General features: G+C 41.1%; 1 protein-coding gene across 3 annotated transcripts in view; it reads right to left on the bottom strand.

Moving 5' to 3' along the window:
• Positions 1-18,425, bottom strand: part of DLGAP4 (DLG associated protein 4) — a 114,956-nt gene extending 96,531 nt beyond the window's left edge. Inside the window, exons 1-3 of one of the 3 annotated variants that reach the window (XM_074212028.1) lie at positions 18,306-18,418; positions 2,046-3,201; positions 508-728 (exon numbers count right to left, since the gene is read on the bottom strand). In XM_074212028.1, coding sequence (XP_074068129.1) covers positions 508-728; positions 2,046-3,077 — 1,253 coding nt within the window. In that variant the 5' untranslated portion in view covers positions 3,078-3,201; positions 18,306-18,418. Of the gene's footprint in view, positions 1-507; positions 729-2,045; positions 3,202-18,305 lie in introns of all 3 variants that reach the window. The other 2 variants (XM_074212029.1, XM_074212030.1) reach the window with 2 other exon arrangements.
• Between the last annotated feature and the right edge of the window lie 2,277 nt (positions 18,426-20,702).

Genomic DNA, 20,702 nt, shown 5'->3' on the forward strand with positions numbered 1-20,702 from the left:
CTGGGATTCCCAGGTCATGTTGGGGGCACAAGGAACACTATCAAAAACCAGAAGGTGGGGTGGTTAGGTGGCGCAGTGGATAAAACACTGGCCCTGGAGTCAGGAGTACCTGGGTTCAAATCTGGTCTCAGACACTTAATAATTACCTGGCTGTGTGGCCTCGGGCAAGCCACTTAACCCCATTGCCTTGAAAAATCTAAAAAAAAAAAAACAAAAAACCAGAACAAAACAAAACAAAAAACCAGAAGGGACCTTAAAGGTCCTGACTTTTGGGTCCTGACTCCAGGGCCCATACTCTATCTACTATGTTACCTAACTGCCCCATAGGTCTCTTTATTCTATTTCTTTCAGAAGAGGAAACTAAAGCCTAGAATGGTCACATATTTGTGTCATCAGTGTCAGAGTCAGAAGAAGAACCTGAGGATACTGAGGCTCAGCCCTAGGCTTAAAGGGGAGATTGAGGACCTGCTTAGGGCCTGGTTGGATCTCTTGAGGATCTGGACTCACCTGTGGGTGGTGCTCTGCTCACTCAGTGACTGCTGGGTGGCCTTGAGGTAACTCTGCCTCCGGGCAGCTGTCTTGGGAGATGGCTTGGGGCTGGTGTCTGAATCCTCACTGTCCTCATCGCCCATGGCCTTGATGTAGCTCCCGCTGCGCATTCGTCTGCAAGGAATCTCACTGTCTGCACCTGTCCTGGAGAGGGAGCTGTTCCACTCACTTGGGGGCACCTGACAGAGGGAGACAGCAGCATGGAACAAGAGAACCCTAACACCCTGGTCAGAGCCCCAGTCAGAAGGAGATTGAGACCCTTGAGAACAAGAGCCCTTCAAAGTCACTGGTTGCCACCCTGTGACCTTAGGCTAGTCCCTTTCCCATTCTGGATAATACTTTCCCTGTCTATAAAATAAAATGGACATATTAAGCTCCCTTCCATCCTTAACATATTCTATTTTCTCAAGTCTCTTCCAGGTCTGCTATTCTACATTCCAAGGTCCCTTCTACCCTTGATATGACATTCTGTGTTTAGGGTCCATTTACATCTTTGATGTTCAGTTTTATTTATTTAATATTTTATTTTCTACATATAGATTTTGCATTTTCTAAGGACCCTTTTATTCCTGCCATTTTTTTTCTTTACACCCTTTTCAGATTTCACAGTCTATGCTCTAAGGTTCCACCAGTTCTTCAGGCTAGGGGTTTATGATTTTATAATCAGAGCTGTAATTTTGGAATGACAGGCAGGGACCTGACATTTGAAGACCATTTTAGGTCTTGTCATGTCACATTCTTGAGGTGGCCACTTCCAAACACATCTAAGGGTCTAGAAATGGAGAAAATTAGAGACTGAGACTTTTTACTTTTGAAAACTAGAAAATAACAATTCTTTCTTCAAATATTTCTGGTTCCCTGATACTCCCAGTCTATCCCATTTCATCTAAATGAACATTTGAATACTTTGGTGGCTAGAAGTAAAGTTGATAAGGAGACAATATATACTTGGTGAAAAGAACAAGGCTCAAATCTACCTCTTAACAAATTGTATCCGTAGGTAAATCCTTCCCCCCCCCCCCCGGGCCTCAGTTTCTTCCCCATAAAATAGGGATAACAATACTTGATCTTTCTCTCACTATTGTTTTATAATCCAATGGAAGTGGATGAGAAAATTCTGTGATCACTGTAAAATGTTCAATCACCATAAAGCACCTTGAACTCTGTAAAGGACTTTGTAAAATAATAATCATTTGTCATATAAATTTGTCATTTATAAGTTACTTGTAAACTATAAAGAGCTCTGTTGGATAGCTCTTTATAAACTGTAAAGCTTTTTAAGGTTCTTTTGCCCTGTGTAAATTGTAAAGAGTTTTAAAAGGTATTGAGAACAATTTTGAGAGCCAAGTTATGAAGCTTTTCCCCCCTGCTCTGACATGAAACAGAGAAGGAAACCCTGGTTCCTCTAGCCCACTTCCTGGGGTCTGTGATTCCTTCTAACCCACTCTTCCCTCTCCCCATTGTCCCATTATTCCCTTTCTGGAGTGCAAAGTTACCTGCAAGTAGTGGTAGGCCAGGTCTTGATGACAAGATTTGGACTTAAGCAGGGCCTTATCGATGGTGGCTGAAGCTTTCTGGCAGACTTCCCTGGCATGGCTGAGGGTCAGAGTGGACCAGGAGCCGCGTTTGCCATAGCTAGCCTCTGTGCTAGCAGGTAGGCTGGCAGGAGGGGGTGCCCCTCCTCCCCCAACTCCCCCTCCAATTCCTCCTCCTCTGGGGAGCTCAGTGTTGTTTTTGGCTGCTTTTAGCATGTGCTCACTGAAGGTATTGTAGACAAAGTATCGTGGCTGTGCCCGTTCTGGCTGTCGACCCAGTGTCATCAGCCCTGCTGGGGGCCGGTAACCACAGTCCCCACTGTTGCCACTATCCAGGTTGTCATCTGAGCTCCACCAGCCTGAGATGTTGGAACGGCTCCTTCGTTTGGGCTCTGCTGACTTGGTTGAATCCTTGCCCTTGGCCCTCCGGCCCTTCCCTGTTTCCCCACCCCCAGCTCCACCTTTCCTGCCATTGCCACTGCCCTTAAGGCCACCACCCTCCATAGACTGGGCCTTGGCAAAGAAGAGCTTCTGGACAGAGTGGACCAGGTGACGGATGCGTCCAGGGCTTTCCCCTCGTGGCCGGGGCTCTGCCCGGTGAAACTGAAGAGTACTGAAGCCATCACGGTGAACAGGCAGCTGCTTCTCAAACTGATCCAGGAGGTTGGCTGGCAGCCGGTTGATCTTGGTGGCCTGGGCATGGCTTGGGAAGGGGCCTTCCTCAGGTACTTCAAAGTGCGAATTGTAGTGGAGACGAGGAAAGGTTCCACTAGTGGGCAGGGGGCTGGGCAGAGGGAAGAGGGTATCCCCAGGTACAGCAGTTGAGGCTCCTGGAAATCCTGATTCACGGGAGAAGGGGTCAGCCGCTACTGTTGCCGTCGGAGATAGCAGATAGGGATTCCGATCAGATCCGGGAAATAGGGCATCAGGGGGTGATGGGTCCAGGCTGTCTGAAAGGTGGCGACCTCGATTGTCCCCACTGAGGCCTTTCATGGTCCTAATCTGAGCCTCAGAGCATCTCGTCTGCTTGGGCACAGCAAGGCCCCCTCCTCACCTTTGGCCTTGCCCTTGACTGCTAAAGGGGCTGCTGCTGCTGAGCCCCTCTCTGGTCACTGTCCTGAGGAAGAAGGAGAATACTGAGTTATGGCTAAGAATAAAATGTAGGGTACATGGCTGTAAAACCACTGGGGTTGGGGGAAGGTGTCCCAGGACATTGAGTTGCCAAAAACCAAGGGAGGTTGCAGTAGGAAGAGAGATCACTTTCTAAGAGCTGAGGCCTTTCTTTTCTTTCTTTTCTTTTTTTTTTTTTTTTTTTGGTAAATTTCAAAATTTATTTTAAACTCAAATATAAAATGAGAAAAGAAAAAAATGCCAACTATACAGTAGAGCATGAGAGGATTCCATATAAAACAATAAATTCCATTTCATGAAAGCCTATATGATAAATACTACACATTGTTTTCAAAGTTACCCAGTTTTTCTTTGCTCCCTTATAGGTTTTCTTTTGCTCTCTGCTGTATTTCCCGAGGTTATCATGAAAAAATCCTTGCCTTTCTCTGTGTCTCAGTTTCTTCAGCTGCAAAATGAACTAGACTAGAAGGTTCCTCCCAGGACTAAGATTCTTTCCAGAGCTGATCTTCTATGGTTCTATAATAGAACCAACATTAATAACTCAAAATGGCCTTGAGTGGTAGATAGCATGTAGAATTATTTTCATTTTACAGAGGAAGAAATTGAGGCTGACAGAGAATTGATTTACCCACAGTTACCCAACTAGTAAGTGTTCTGAAATAACCATTAAAAAGAAGTCTTCATACCCTAAGCCCACTTCTACCCATTGGGACCTGCCTGTTTTCTTTGTCCTCTGCTGTCATGCAGCAAAAGGATCTGAAGAGGCTTTGCCACTGAATGCTTTGTGACACAAGGCAAGAAGTCTTTCTGGTCTTCAGCCTCCCCATCTGTAAAATGAGTAGGTAGGTTGGATTAGATGAACTCTAATTACCTTCTTACAATCTATAATGCTAAAATTGATTCTTCCAATTTTAGGATAAGGGAATAATTAGACTCATAGATCAAAGTTGGAAGGAACTTTGAAGATGAAGTCCAACTTTCTCCTTTTACTGAGAAAGAGATAGAGAAATAAGCATTTATTAAACATCTATGATGTTCTAGGAACTGTATAAATAATTATCTCATTTGAAACCACCAACAATCTTGGGGTGTAATATGTATTCTTCCCATTTTAAATGTTCCTATTTTACAGGTGAGGAAACTGAGGCACACAGAGGTGAGGAGACTTGCTCAGAGTCATACAGGTAGCAAGCATTCAAGATAGGATTTGAACTCAAGTCTTCCAATTTCAGAGTCATTGCTCATTCCCCTGTACCAAGCTGCTTAATCTCCTCTAAGAAATCTTCCCTGGGGGCAGCTAGGTAGTGCAGTGGATAGAGCACTAGCCCTGGAGTCAGGAGTACCTGAGTTAACATCTGGCCTCAGACACTTAATTACCTAGCTGTGTGGCCTTGGGCAAGCTACTTAACCCCATTGCCTTGCAAAAAAAAAAAAACTAAAAAAAAAAGAAATCTTCCCTGATTTCTCCCTACTTGGGCTCTCCACAGCACTTTGCCCATTGTGATATCTTAATCCCACTCCACAGTATGCTCAATAATAATGGTTTGTGTCTCCTGGCATAGGTAGTAGTGGTAGGGCTGGACTCAGGTCCTCTCACTCTATATTCAGTTCTTTTTTTCTAAGTTTTAAATGATAGGAAAACAGCATAGTATATCATAGAAAAACTCAAGATAAGGAACCAACAGACCAGCCTCAGTTGCTGTGGTGTGACCTTGGGTAAGTCCCTAAAAGACTCAAAGTGCAGACAGGAAAGCAAGAGGTGTTCCTGTTACCTTACCAGGTCAGCAGAAGAGCCTGTCAGATGAGGAGTTCTTGGGTTTTTGGGGCCATCAGCAAAGTTGAGTGGATTTTTCCTTTAGGTTTATAGGGCAGAGCAGCAATTCTGGAAACACTGCTGCAGAACAAAGCGGCAAGAGCCCCATATATCAAGAGCTGGGTGGGGGGGAATATATAAGGTAGGCTCAAACTTCCAACCTCCTTCCACAGCACTATGGTCCTGGGTCTAGTAGATAGGGCTGGACCTCCCCTTGTGGCTCTTAGTTCTCTCCTTGGAACCATGAAGAAAACATCTCCTAAGCTATTCTTAGGTCTATGCAGCTTCCCCATAATTAGCAGTAATTAATACAAGCCTCATTGCCCTCAAGGAAATGGAACTTCACAGGGGGTTGGCTTCAGGAGCTCCCCACCCCCATCTGCCCACAGAGCTCCTTCCAGCTCCAGGGAGCTGGCCAGAGACCCTGTATCCAACCTAGACTGAACCTTCAACTTGGCCCTATAGTGAATTCTAACTTTAATAGAAAACAAGCTCCAGAGTCATAGAGCAGGGGTTATTAATCTGGAATCTACAGAGAGATTTCAAGTCTATGAATTTGGGTGGGAACAAAAAAAATCACATCTTTAATTTCACTAGTCAACTGAAACTTATTGATTCTTTGACTTATGAGTAACTGGCAACAACATTCTGAAGAGTCCAAAGTATTTTAGCAGACTGTCAAAGGGGTCCATGAACCCTTTTCTACAATGACCCCAGTCTCTGGACTGGCCTGAGTCCTAACCTTAAAAGCTAGGCTGAGCCTTGAGCCCAGTTTGGGGATGAGTGTAGAATCCTAAAGGATCAGAACTAGAAAGCTCCTTAAATATATCTCTCTCATTTTGCATGTGGAATAGTTAAAACCCATGAAGTATCCCAGGTCACTTAGTAAGGTAGCAGAGTCCAAACTGGAACTCAGGAGTCCTGAGGTACATATGGATGTGATCTTAGTGAAGATGTTTCTGGGTGTGTATATGTGAGATTAAAACAAGGGTACTTAACTGAAGTCCATAAGCTCAGAAAATTGCATCTTTATTTTCACTAAGCTCTAATTGAAATTTAGCATATTCTTCAAATATAATGTAACAAAAATGTTTTCTGAGAAGGGGTCCATAAGCTTCCCCAGACTGCCTAAGAAATCTATGACACAAAAGGGTTGACTCCCTGGGTTAGAAAATAATCTATCTTCAAAGTTCACTACAAGGTCCTGCATTATAAATTTATGCCAGTTTGTTCAGGGGTCAATTTAGATGTGTTGAAAATTTCCCTTGGTTGAACTTGAGGGAAATATATTATAATCCTAAACATAGGAGAGTAAGATGGTCACTTTCTAAGAAACATTCCTAAGGTGGGGATCTACTTAACCTTAACCCTAAATGGGGCTTTCAGTGAGGGTGGTTAGGACTCTTAAAATAATATACTTCCTTCCTCTCCTTGGGATCAAGACTCAATCCTGTCAGTTCTTGGTCTCCCTATCAACACACTGAGAAATATCAACTCCTCTTTGGGTTCTACAAAACTTAATTTGACCCTAGCCTACAGCCGGTATCCCAGGAATTCTTGGTGAAAGTTTGGGTTGGTGGGGGTGCCACATGCAAAAACTTTGAGCCTCTTGGAGGGAACCGATAACTAACATTGGTGGAGAGGGAATGGATAAAAATGGGGAGAAAGGAGAATAATCTAACCTTCCCAGAAATTATAGCAGGCCCAAATGGGCCAGGCTGAAAGTTTGTGAGCTAAAGAAATCTCAGCACCTGGACAGCTCCCACTGCAGCCTGTAGTGAACCAATGAATAATGCAGGGCCAAGGCAGGTGGTTTTGCTCAACTGTAAATGATTTTTTTTTTTAATTGGAAGGCTATGGGGGGGGAGGCAAAGGGAAGGAACAAAATGTGAAATTTAAAAAAAAAAGAAGCTTGAAATCCTCATAGTCATAGAAAGGACCTTAGAGGCCATCATGTTTAATGCTTTTTTTTTTTTTAAATAAAATAAACATGAGGAAACTGAGGTATAGAAAGAAGTTAAATCACTTGTTCTGGGTTATTTTAGTCTCTGAGGCAGGATTCTATTAGGGACTTGATTCATTAATTAATGAATCATTAGTTAACCTGGCATGTAGTAGGTAATTAATTAATAATTGTTAATTGATTAGTTTCCCAAGTATGGTTCTAGAGAAGCTTTAGAAAGGGGAATAAGGAGTTCCTGTTTTAATTCCAGGCTTGGACAAATCTCTTCACCTCTGGATCCAGGTTTCCCTCTTTATAAGCTAAGGATGGTTGGTCTAGATATTTAGGAAAAAATAACATTGGATTTGGAGTTAGGATATCTGGTTTCAAATCCTAGGTCTTCCATTTATGATCTGTGTGACTTTGGGCAAGTCACTTAGCCTTTCCTTAGGGGCTTCAATTTCCTCATTTGTAAGAAGAAAAAAATTGTACTAAGATTCACCCCAGTTCTAAATCTATGATCGTATGATTCTCCAAGGTTCATTTTAGCACTAGATCCTATGATCTCATGATCCTAAGTTATGTCTCATCTTGGAGCTTTGGTTTCTCCATCCATAGCATTAGCAATAACACCTACCATTCCCTGCCTCCTTTACAGGGTCATTGTGAGAGTCAAATTAGGTACTGCAAACACACTTGAATCAGGAACACACACCTGGCTCATCCACATTCTCATCTTTCCCTCTCCTCTGAGAGGGACATTTGGAAGATACACATGTGACAGCTGGAGTTGGACTAAGCCCAAGTCTTTCATCACCCAATGAAACAAGAGGCACTTTTGGGGAAGGGGTCAAGGAAGGTCAAGAATCATCACAGTAAGAGAAACACCTCATCTAACTTTGCTAGGATACCATTACATCTATTATACTCTGTCTGGTATAGGGGATTATGAGTTAGAAGATCTGGCTTAAGGGTCTTTCTTGGTCACTAATTTGTTGTATGACAGTATGCCTTCTCTTTTATGTCTGTGAGCCTTGGTTTACCCTTCTATGTAATAGAGAGAATGATTCCCATCCCATCTGCTTCAAAGAGTTCCTGGGAAGATTTCACAAAGTGAATGCCTTGCTGTCAAATAAAATCATATGGTATAGTGAAAGAATGGAAGAGTTGGAGAAGGCCCTAGGTCAGAAGACAGCCTTAGGGAGGTAGGATTTGAGCCTCGTGGAAGAGGGAATGGAATCTTATTTGCCCCTCCCCCCCATCCTGGATATTGGGAATGCCTATTGGCATAGCATAGTAGATAGTCCTGGTCCTGGAGTCAGGAAGTACCATGTTAAAATCTGACTTCAAATTCTTATAAGCTGTGTGATTGGACAAATCACTAAACCTCTGCTGCCTCAATTTCAATTGTAAAATAGGGACATCTATATCTCAGGGTTGTTGTGAGGACCAAATGAGATGATATTTGTAAAACCCTTAGCTAGGATCTGGCACAGTATTGACCCTTAATGAATGTTTCTTCCATCCCTTCCCCTTTCCTGGGACACTGTGCCAGGGAATGCTGAGGTTAGAACATAGAGTCTGAATCATAGACTTCCTACTCTTTTAGGGCATCAGCAGAATGGTGCTTACTTTCTCCACACTGCACTGAGTTCCTTGGAGGTTAGCCTTGGGATCCAGGTGGAACTTTGGGGCTGGTAAGGGTAGAAAGCAGAATCTTATTCACTGGACAAAGACAAAAGGAAGGGAGACTGGGCAATGTAGAGGGATATCAGCAGAGCTATAGTAAGCCCAAGAGCCAAATAAAGGAGAGAAATAGAGGTTTAGGGATGAAGAGAGACAGAGAAAAGGAAGCAAAGATAACTTAAAAAACAGAAAGGAACAGAGGGACCAAGAGAAGAAGTTCAGGTAGGCCTAGACAACATTTCAACTCCTTTCCAACTTAGAATCTCTGATTTAATGATTCTGTGAACGTATATAAGAATAGAACCTTAAAATGTTAGTTACTATTATTAATGGTAAATTCAAACTCCTGTTGAATGAATCCCTTCTATACCATCTTCAACAAGTAGTCACTTAGGCTCTATTTGAACAGCTCCAGTGATGGGGAACTCATTATCCATGACACTTTTGGAAAACTCTCAATTTGAGAAATTTTTCTTATATTAGGCTGAAATTTTTCCTCTTTGCTCCTAGTTTTTTGTCTCTGGAGATGGGAAGAAGTATAACTATTTCTTCCCCCCCTATTCCTGCCAAGACAGTTCTTCAAAAACTTGAAAATGGGTATCCTGTTTCATTTCCCCCTTCCCAAGTTTTCTCTTCTCCAGGCTAAACATCCTCAATTTCTTCCTAATCTTTAGATGAATAATATAGAGGTCCATCACTGCTCTGGTTACGCTTTTCTGAATTTGCTCATTCTGTCTTTGTCTTCAGTTCATGTCCTACTCTGCCCCTAATCTTTTTTCCTCTGGGCTAAATATTACCAGGTCTTTAGGTGATAGTCCTGTAATCTGGTCTCCAGCAGTTCTCAAAAATTTGCCAATTTATTTGCTTAGAGTTGGTGGTGAGAGAATAGATCAATATACTGAACCTAACTTCTTCAGTATAACTTTAGGCTTCCCCTAAGGATAATCATTAGTTTTTTGGGGGAGGGAATTGTGATTGACTTGTCCAGAGTCACACAGCTAGTAAGTGTCTGAGGCTAGATTTGAACTCAGGACCTCATGATTCCAAGGCTGGTGCTCTATCTGTCACCTAACTACACATTTTTACCTCCCCTGATACAGGGACTTCTTTCTCCAAGTCATCTTCAAAGTCAGTCAGTAACTGGCAGGGAAAACTGTCAACCACACTGGTATCAAAAGTTGCAGAGGTAGTAAATACTGTTATTTGGGGCACAACTGAATTTCTAAACTCTTGTCCTGGACAGAGACCTTACCTTTTTTTCCAGGCTGAACTCCATCTCCACCAGTTTTAGTATGGACTTTGCTAGGGGAAGGAGCAATTAAGTGTTGCTAAATAGCTAATAATTGGCTCTCTTATTTACATAACAAACTTTTAAGTTTAATCTACATAGTAATATTTTCTCCATTGCCTTCTTAAGAATGGACAATCAATAAAATAAAAATTAAACATTTGCTCATTTCTGAGCTATTCAAGGAAGGGATGTCCCTTTAAAAAGCCTACTCTGGAAGGGCAAACATAGCCTGGTATGATGAGAAAAAAGTTCTGATCTGGATTGATGGAGGGGTTCTAGAATTATGCATGTATAACGTATATCAGAGAGAAGTGATAGAGTAGTAGAAGTGCTTCCCTGTAATCTCTGAAGCTGGGAGAGGGTAAGGCTGGTGGATTGCTTGTTGTAGTAGCATTAAAGCTGATTGAACTCCTGTACTGTGTGGCACCAATATGGTGAACTTTTAAGAATGGAAGGTCACCAAGGAGAGAGGGTAAGGAAGGGGAGAAAAATGTGGAACTCAAAAAAGGAATATTTAAGACTATTTTTACATGTAGTTGGAAAAATAAATAAATTTATTAAATAAAAATTTTAGAGTTTCAGGGCACCTTGGAGAATATCTTGTCTTGTGATACTTAACCTTTGTTGTGTCCTCCTGAGCAGTCTGGGGAAGCCTATGATAACTCCTTCTTAGAATAATGATTTTAAATGTTTAAAATATAATGAATAGGATTACAAAAGAAACCAAAATTTAGTGAAAATAAAAATAATTTTTTCCTATCCAAGTTCAAGGATCTCCTGAAATAATATCTGCTGATCCAGGTTAAGAACCCCTTATTTAGACACATAAGAGAATTCAACTAACTTAAGATCACTTTAATAATCAAGATGCTCTTAAAAATGCAAACATTTCTGAGATATGGGGGTTATTAATCATATGTTAGTGTGAATTCCTTTGATAAGATTTCTTTCTTAACATCAAGTTGAGAACCCTCATAATGAGCAAATGGGAAGTGGGTTTGAGTTTTGTTTTGTTGGTTTTTCTGGGGTGGGGAATATGGGAACAGAGAAGAGTTTAGGAGAGGAACAGAAGGTGCCTGAGGAGGATAAGGATTCTAAAGACAACAAGAGAATCCCCCTCTCTTTCTACTCCCTTCCTCCCAACCTTCTTAGATCATAGATCCAGAAACTCTAGATGGGGCAGGTGTATATCACACAGGTGTAAATCCTTGGCAGAGGGTATAATGACAGAAGGCAAAACTTGAGACCTTATATTCAGCCTTGTAGCTGAAATTGCCACTTGGGTCAGACAAAAAGAAAGATGGTGTCACAGCTTCCAAGTCAGGAGCAGTTCAGTCAGAGAAGTCAGTAAAGCAGAATAGAAGTCAGAGGACATAGAATCAAACTCTTGCTCTTCTTTTTAGCTTTAAAGTTTATGAACATTGCTTCAAAGCTGCATTTTTAAACCACTCAGCTCCTTTTCAAGGTGAAGGTCTTTTCTTTGTGGGGGGGAAGGAAGAGGAAGGGGAGCAAGCTAACCAATTCCTTGGAGCAGGATGACAGAGGACTCTCCAACCCCATTAAAGAGCTCAGGGAGTCCCTCGGGAGGCCATCAAATTACTTTTTTATGCTCTCAGCATCTTCACTTTGGAACAAAGAATAATCCACCCTCATGGGTTGTTCCCAATCTTTGATACTTTTGTTTTCCCTTGGAAAAAGTAACTTGGAAGAAATCTATTATTGTCTTTCCTTTGTTGGCCTTGAACTAATATCTTTACTGTCCTGAGGGACAGCATAGGGCCTGATTAGTAGGAAATGGTGGAGATGAGGAATTGAGAGAAATGGGGAAAGAACTGTAAGAACTGGTATGGTCAAGAGGAAAAGCTATAGAACAGCTAATTTTGGGGTAGGATTTACAGGTTTGCAAAGTACTTTTCATTGTTAACTCCTCTGATCCTAACAACAGCACCAAGAGGTAGTTTTTTATTATTATTTCCATTTTATAGATGAAGAAACTGAGTCACAGAGAAGTTAAGTAACTTGCTCAGGATTACAACTCTAGGAAATATCTCAGGCAACATTTGAACTCAGGCTTTCTGATTTCAAGTTTGTTGATCTACCCACTGTCCCATTGATCTGCATATACACAGTGACTTTAATTATGGAAATAAAAGATCATGGAAAGGAAGTAGTGCTCTGAGCTACAGAAAAAATCACTGAAGGTTCTGGTGAAGAGATAAGAATATATAACTTTGAAAAATGGGGGATTGTTAGACAAGGTTTTTGCATCTTTTTTTTTTTTGCTTAATTATCTCTATTTGTCCCGATAGAGAATTCAATCTAGCAATATAGGGAAGGAATAGACATTTATTAAGCACTTACAAAATGTAGGCACTATATATATATATATATATATACCAAATATATTTACAAATATATTCTTATTTGATCCTCATAACAGTCTTAAGAGGCCGTTGCTTTTGTTAGGCTCATTTTCCACTTGAGAAAACTAAGACACACAGAGGTTGTGACTTGCTCATTGTCCTATAGATAGCTGAAAAAGTATTTGAGGTTGGATAGGACTTAGGTCTTCTTGACTCCAAGCCTACTTGTTCTGTCTACCATACCACCTAGCTGCCTCTAGGGAATGGAGATGAGGGGGTTGAGAAAAATGACTGATATGAAGACAGAAGACATCAACAAATTGAGTTGGTTTTTTTTTAAAGGGCCATGCTGGCTAATATAGAAATAGGTTTTGCATGACTTCACATGTGTAATTGATATGTTGCTTGCTTTCCCAAGGGGGAGGGGAAGGAAGGAAGGGAGAGAATTTGGAACATGGAATTTTAAAAACTGAATGTTAAAATGTAACTGGGAAATATTTATTTATTATTAATTTTTAAAAAAATATTATTTTTCTAATTACATTTAACTGTAATTTTCAAAAATCCTTTTTTTTGCAAGGTTTTGAATTTTGTATTTTTCTCCTTCCCTTTCTCTCTTCTCTCCCTACTGCCCTTGACAGAAAGTAATCTAATAAAGGTTTGTATATCCATGCTAAACATTGATCTATATTAATCATGTGAAAGAAGAATGAAATTAAAGTGGAAGAAAAAAAACAGAGAGAGAAAAAACTACATAATACATAAGACAACTTTTCAAAATCGGAGATACTAAGCTTTGGACTGAATTTAAAGTCCACAGTTCCTTTTCTAGATATGGTGGTGTTTTCCATTGGAATTATCTTTGATTATTGTACTGCTGAAATAAATAAGTCCAGTATAGTTGATCATCACCCCATGTTGCTGTTAGTGTGTATAATATTCTTCTGGTTTTGCTCACTTCATTCAGCATCAGTTTATGCATGTCTTTTGAGGTTTTTCTGAAATCCTATCCCTCAGGATTTCTTGTTTTGTTTTTGTTTTTTACAATGGGGTTGAGTGACTTGCCCAAAGTCACACAGCTAGGTAATTGTTAAGTGTCTGAGGTTGGATTTGAACTCAGGTCCTCCTGACTCCAGAACCAGTACTCTATCCACTGTGCCACCTAGTTGCCTCCCTCAGGATTTCTTATAGTATTCCATCACATTCATATACCACAATTTGTTCAGCCCCTCAATCAGAAATTGCCACTCTTTGCCACTACAAAAAGAGCTGCTATGAATATTTTTGTACATGTGGATTTTTTTACCTTTTTTTGTGATCTCTTTGGAATACAGACCAACTGGGAAATATCTAAACAAATGTGTGTGTGTGTGTGTGTGTGTGTGTGTGTGTGTGTTTTAAAAAGAATCATGCTATGGAAGATAAGCTGGACTTGGAGGCAGGATTCCTGAATTTGAATCCCAATTTCAACACTTAACAATAGTAAGACTTTGCACACATCATTTCATCTCTGTGACCCTCAGTTTCCTCATATGCAAAAAGGGAACAGTAATCCTTGTAATAGGTACTTGGAAAGATTTCATTGAGGAGGTGTTTTGACAGTCTTAACGTACTAGACAAAAGTAAGCTAATAGCCTCAGTTTCCTCTTTTGTAAAATGGAGCTGATAATCTGTGCCATTCTCTCAAGAATGTTATTAGGGAGGATGCTTTGAAACTCACAAATCAAATTTCCATAGCCATTACAACTGCATTTTCACCTCACAATTCATTAAACAAGTTATTTGTTAAATATCCAGTATGTTCCAGGTCCTGGGGAATACAAAGACAAAAACTTTCAAAATACATTCTATTATCCTATCTTTGTTTCAGGGTATTTTTTCTTCCCTCACAAGCAGTCCTCTTGTTCCCACCTTTCACTCTTCTTACCCCAAACACCCAACAAAACAAAACCCAAACCCATTTCCATTCATTCATTGCTATGGTTCTCAACTGGATGTTAAGAAAGCAGTCATTTTCTGAGTAAAGGGAAAAATGTTTTAGCATTTATGTATAAATGGCATTTGTTGGTGGGAAGGCATGTGAAGTGGGTAGAGCAAATATTATTGTTCCCATTTTACAGATGAAATAATTGAAGCTCAGACATATCTAGAATCATAAAATTAATAAATTCTATTGGCACTCAAACCAGCCTCTCAATCTCAACCTATCATTTTTCCATTAGCATTCAGTAATATCTCTCAATAAGCATTATGGATGGTTTGCCCTTGAATTTAGGCTGCCCCTCTAAAAGGAGATTTTTTTTCTTGAAAGAGAAAAAAATCATACTGGTTTACACTGTGGCCAAGAACAATGTAATGTAATTTAATTTAATAACAATCTAATAAAATATTATAGATCACAATCAGTTTTCATACTAGTTAGAACTTGGAAAAAAACAGTGAAGTCTACACTCAGATGAATCCAGTAATGTGGAAAAACTGTACACTGTGTACAGGTAACAATATTGTTTGTATTGTTTATTTCTTTGCTGATGGCACAAAGAGGTCCTGGGGTCTGGTGGTTCCTATGTGAAATTGAGAAGGATTTATTAAGTGCCCATTATATGCCAGTTTCTGTGTTAAGAGTTGAGGACCCCCCCCAAAAAAAAGAACAAAAGCATTCTGATTCTCAAGGAGCTCAAATCTAATGGAGGACACAACAAAGAAGATATACATAGGATAACTTAGAGGTGATCTCAGAAGGAAGGTAGTAACATTAAAGGGAGGTTGGGAAAGACTTATTGCAGGGGGTGGGGTTTAGCTGGAACTCAAGGAGAGGAGGGAGAATGCTCCAGATATGGTGGGGTGGTCCATGAGAATGCATGGGGTCAGAGATGGAATGTCTTGTGCAGGTAGCAGCAAGGAGCCAGTGTCTTTGGACAGGAGAGTAAAGTATAAGAAGATGTAAAGGTAAGAATATACGTACTAAGGGCTTTCAAAGCCCAACAGGAAATTTTATATTTGATTCAGCAGGTAATGTCTAACTAGAAAGTCTTCATGTATGGATCCAGAGTGAACCACTTGCCTGCTCTTCAAGGTTCAGTTGAATTAAGTGCGGAAAGGTCCATCATTGGGATTGGGCACTAGGAGATGACTGTTTTGGTTCCAGCAACTCCTGAAGCCCATTTCATCAAGTAAGGAAGGATTTGCATCTTGCTTTTCTGCACACCATGATATTCTATTTCCCATCTCTAGGACTTTGCACAGATTGTACCTTCAGGTCTATCATGTCCACTTCTTAGAATTCCTGGTCTAGCTTCCTTGGAAAGCTCAGCGACATTTATTTTCTTTACCTTTGTTTTATATATGTATATCTGCAGTCTAGCTTCCTCCCTCCATAGAAACTAGGTTCTTTGACAATAGGCACTGTTTTATCTTGGACTCAGCATCTCCATTATCTAGTATCATGTTTACTGAATAAATGGTTGACATGTAGCAGGCAATTAATAAACGCTTTTTGATTGATTGATGAATAGAGAGAAGACCCATAGACCTATGATTCTGATCTACAGGATCACAGATTTAGAGTTGGAAATTTTTTTAATGAGATAATTTTCCCATAGATAGTTAAGTGGCAGAACAGGCACTTCAGCTCAGGTTCTAATTCCAAATTCATTGCTTTTTCTACTCTTCTATGCTTCCTCCCTTGATACATTAAAGAACTATGGGAATATAGAATTATTGTTATTATTACTGTTGTTATTAGTATTCATTTTTTTGGGTTTCCATGGCCAAAGAACCCATCAGCTAGTGTCCAACCTGTTTGGCTGAATGCCTCTCCATATTGAGCTAGAGTGATCTTCAGATTGCAGATTCAGTCTGCTGCCAAGAATGAATTTAGAGGGATATCATCCAGAAAATGCATTATTGAAAAAAGGAGGCCAGCTGGTCATGCAGTGAGAGGGAGGGTTAATAGAACCATGACTCAAGTGATACACTGGTGCCCACTGGCTTTGGAGTCAGAGGACCTAGGTTCAAGCTTAATCCTAACATTCATAGCCTTATTAAGTCCTGGCTTTGCCACTATTTCAATGTATGGCTCTGGGGAGTTACTTTCCCCTTTCTCAATGATAATTCCCTATCTTTAAAATGAGAGGGATGGACTAGAGGGCTTCTATGATCCTATGAAATGTAAAGGCTCTTAATCTAGCATGTTGGGTAGATCACCTGGAGATTATTTTTTGGTCAGACGCGGATCAGAATTGCTCAGGATGAGTAGGTAGGTAAAGCATGATCTGTACCCAAGGAGGAAATATCCATTGATAAAGTACTGAATTATATTATTATTTGAAGCCTCAACTCAAATGCCTTTTCCTTGTTTCTCTTGAATAATTTTTGGTTGGTTTCCATTAAAACTTCATTCTTGAATTAGAATGTCAGAGTTAGAGGGATATAGGGATTGGGTTTATGTGATTTCATTGGAGGAGGCAACACCAGAATGAGGAAACTCCTTTTGCCAATGCAGACAGGTGCCTTCTCTGCAGCCAATATAGCATTGTCTAGGACATTGAGAGGCCCAGTGATTTTCCAAAGGTCACACAGCCAGTACAGAGTAGAGGTCACATTTGAACCCTGGAGATTCCTGACTCTGAATCCAAGTTCTCTAATCATTATGCCACAATGTCCCTAGCTGGCAAAGCTAGAAAGATCCTTAAATCCCAATTAGTCCAATTGTCTCATTTTACAAAGGGAGAAACTAAGTCTCAGGGTGGGGAAAATGACTCACTCACAGTAATAGAGAAAGTCAGTGGCAGAGCCAGAATTAGAAAGTAGGTTTCTGTCCACTGGATTCTACTCAAGATACAGAAACTGTTTGGGTCCAAGGAGCTTATCTCTAGAGGGTCCTATTAATCTTTATTCAGTGCTGCCATGAAGTCTACTCAAGCCTGTTTAATATTCTGTTTGGGAAAGCTTAGAGGAAAATAAAATATTTATCAGTGGCTGGTGGTTTGCGGAGGCCATTAAGAATGCTATGCCTCCCTCTGCCTGGGAATCTAATTGCCTTCATTGTCCCATATTTGGCGTCATGGAACGGAAAAATAACTTTCCAAGTTAATGGCTCAGGACTAGCCCAGCCTCATCAATTCAATTCAACAAACATTTATTAAAGCCTACTATGTGTTGGAGCATTGGAGAATACAAAGGCAAAAAAATGAAGCAGTCCATTCCTTTCTCTTAAGAGACTATCATCCAGGGGCCGCTAGGTGGTACAGTGGATAGAGCATCTGCCCTGGAGTCAGGAGTACCTGGGTTCAAATCCGACCTCAGACACTTAATAATTACCTAGCTGTGTGGTCTGGGGCAAGCCACTTAACCCCATAGCCTTGCAAAAACTAAAAAAAAAAAAAAGGAGAGAGAGAGAGAGAAACTACCACCCTACTTAAGGGAGAAGGGGACAGGATATGCCCTTTTTTTCTCTATAGAATGTAAGTTCCTTGAGGGCAAGGATGGTTTTCATTTTTGTCTTTACATTTCCAGAGAAGAGCATAATGTCTGGCACATAAAATTCTTCTTGAATTAAATACTAACAGAGACAAAATAATTTTTAGGAGGGTGGGAGCACTACTAGCTGGAGGGAAGGGGACTAGAAAAGCTGTTGAATGGAAAGAACTTGGCTCCTGAGATATACTTTGAATGAAGGTAGTAATTCTAAAGAGGTAGGTGAGGAAGCAGTACAATACAGACATAGCTTTGCAAAGGTATGGAGGAAGCAGAAGATGGAATAGTATGTTTAGGGAATAGTTGGTTACTTTTACTGGACTGGAGAATGTGTGAAAGGGAGTAAGATGAAATAAAACAGAAAAGATTGATAGTAGCCAGATTATGAAAGGTTAATTAAGTGAGAGGTTGAGGATTTTGAATTTATTCCCAAAGCAATAGGGATTCATAAAAATTTTCTGAGTAGAAGAGTGACACAGATACACACACACACACACACACACAGACACACACTTACCATAGGAATATCAGCTTGGCAACTGAATGGAGGATGGATTGGAGGGAGGAAAAACTGGAAGCATGAAAACTTTTCTTCCCTGCCTTCTGGCTCCAATTTGGTCCACTGATATTATTTGTGGTGGCCAGAATGGAAAGGGTTTTTAACTTGGTACTGTTAATCCAAACTCACTCTCCCTATAGTCTCTGTCTCTTTGTCTCTCTGCCTCTTCTCTCCAGGAGAATTGAGGCCCAGAGAGTATCCAAGTTTGTAGAGCTGATAAGAAGCCTGGTCATAATTCAAGGCCACAACTTCTCATCCCACACTTTATGTTCTAGTAGGAACACTAGACTATGAGATTAGAGTGTCAATCAACAGATGCCATACTCCCCTGGCATTTGGGCTTAGTGGGTCATTAACTGCAAGCTGAACTAAAACTTATGAATCCACTTAATTGTGGACTTCCTCTCCTTGGTTGTGGAAAGAGTGTTGAGTCTGGAGACAGAAGACTGGGTTTGAATTCCAGCTGTTACTGCTAAGTGTAGGACCTTTGGCATCTTTTCTCTCAGTCTCGGTTTCCTCCTTTGCAAAATGAAGACGATAATAATGCTGTTAAGCATACTGCCTCTGTGTTGTGAAGGCTATATGGATATTGCATTTGATACCAGACTTGCAATTTCATGGACATAGGGAATTTCTGAATGTGGAACTCTCTCTACCAAAGATGGTCAACACTTTCTATAATCTAAGGGAGTTTCTTAAAACACTGAGGGTTTAACATTCTTTCCAAATTATGTCCAGAGCAGGACCAGATCTCAGGTCTTCCATATTCCATGGGAAGCACCCTATCTATCTACTCTGCTGCCTCTCAGGAATGACTATGACTTCTCTTCGGAAGTGGGCTGGATGGAGGGAGTGGCAAGTGGGGAGGGGGGAGGAAACTGGGGAGTTGAAGGAAAGACAGGCCAGCCCCAGGCAAAATTTGGAAGTAAGTGATTTTGTCTGTGTTCTCTCCCTTGCTTTCTTAAAACTGAAGCTTTTCATCCGCTTCCTTGGAGCTTCCAGGAATCTGGAGGTATTTGCCTCCCAGTGGAAAGCAGTCTAAGAGAACAACAGTTTTTAATCCAAGCTGGGGCAACACGTTTAAAAAGCCCTTTCCTTCATTAGAATATTTATTATTGTTCTTTGTTGGGTGACTAGCCCTCCTAAATGCATAGAAGGGTTGCTTTTCCATTCATAAAGTGTTGTCACAGCCATACTTAGCCCCAGAGGATTCAGAGATGAATTACAGAGTCTTAGAAATTACTCTTCCTATTACCATCAATTTTACAGGAGGATGCTGAGGCTCAAATTGGTTAAAGGACTTGCTCAAGGTCACACAGATGGCGAGTGGCAGAGCCAGTTCAAATCTTGCTTCTGCCAATTACAAGATGTGTGATCCTGGGCAGGTTACTCAGACTCTCTTGGTCTCAGTTTCCTCCTCTGTAAGATGGAGATGATAATTTTGGTGCCACCTGCACCACAAGCTTGCCATAAAGAAATTGAACAGCAAAATTCATTACAGTACTAGAGAAGTATAGCGTTGTTATTATTATTACAGTTCTCCTGCCAATAGGGGTAGACTCCTTCCTTTCATAAAATGGCGCTCAATAAAGACCCAGCTAGCAGACAGAGTAAGCATTTTCAAGGACTTGGCCTATCATGCCTCTTGTTGGATTCCGGAAAAGATCACAGACCCTGTTTCCCAGAAGCCTCTTTGTCTGGGGCCTGACTGCCAATGACTGGCGGCAGGGCCTGGATAATGATTGAGACTTCCTATAGAGTGTGCGTTTGACCAGCATCTTGGCTCTCTGGCTGCTTGTCTGGCTCTCTCCTCAGCCCAGACTGGGCAGCGGGTGGGCATTTGAGCCTGAAGTCTGTCCCTTTCTTCCTCTCTCCATCCACTGCTGTCAGGGCAGGGTCTGAGGCCAGCCACTCATTCCAGAGTATGGAAGCTCTGGTTGGACAGAAGGAGAAACTGAGGTCCAGAGAGGAGCACGACCTGCCCAAGGTCACACGGTGAATCTGACCTAGACCCAGGTGTTCTTTCTCTCAGCCTTTTGCTTTGCTCCCTTTCATTGGCAGCCTGCTTGCTGGCAAAGCAGAGGCCTGGGGCTCCCAGCCCGGGCTCTCTGGCTGCGGCTGCGCTGACATCCAGTCTAGTGGCTGGCTGAGCCAAGCATAATGTGGCCCCGGAGGACCCATGGTCGCTAATTAGCACTTAATTAAGCACCTTGGAGATACAAATAAGAATCTGAAGGCTGTGTATGGTTCTTAGACACCTCCCATTCTGTGAAAACAGACACTGAGGCACAAACACTCACACACAGACACAGCTGCCTAAAGGAAGATGCTATTTTTCATACTGTGAGCTGTGAA

This window comes from Macrotis lagotis, chromosome 1 (assembly GCF_037893015.1).
Source record: "Macrotis lagotis isolate mMagLag1 chromosome 1, bilby.v1.9.chrom.fasta, whole genome shotgun sequence".
In the NCBI taxonomy this organism is placed as follows: Eukaryota; Metazoa; Chordata; class Mammalia; order Peramelemorphia; family Peramelidae; genus Macrotis; species Macrotis lagotis.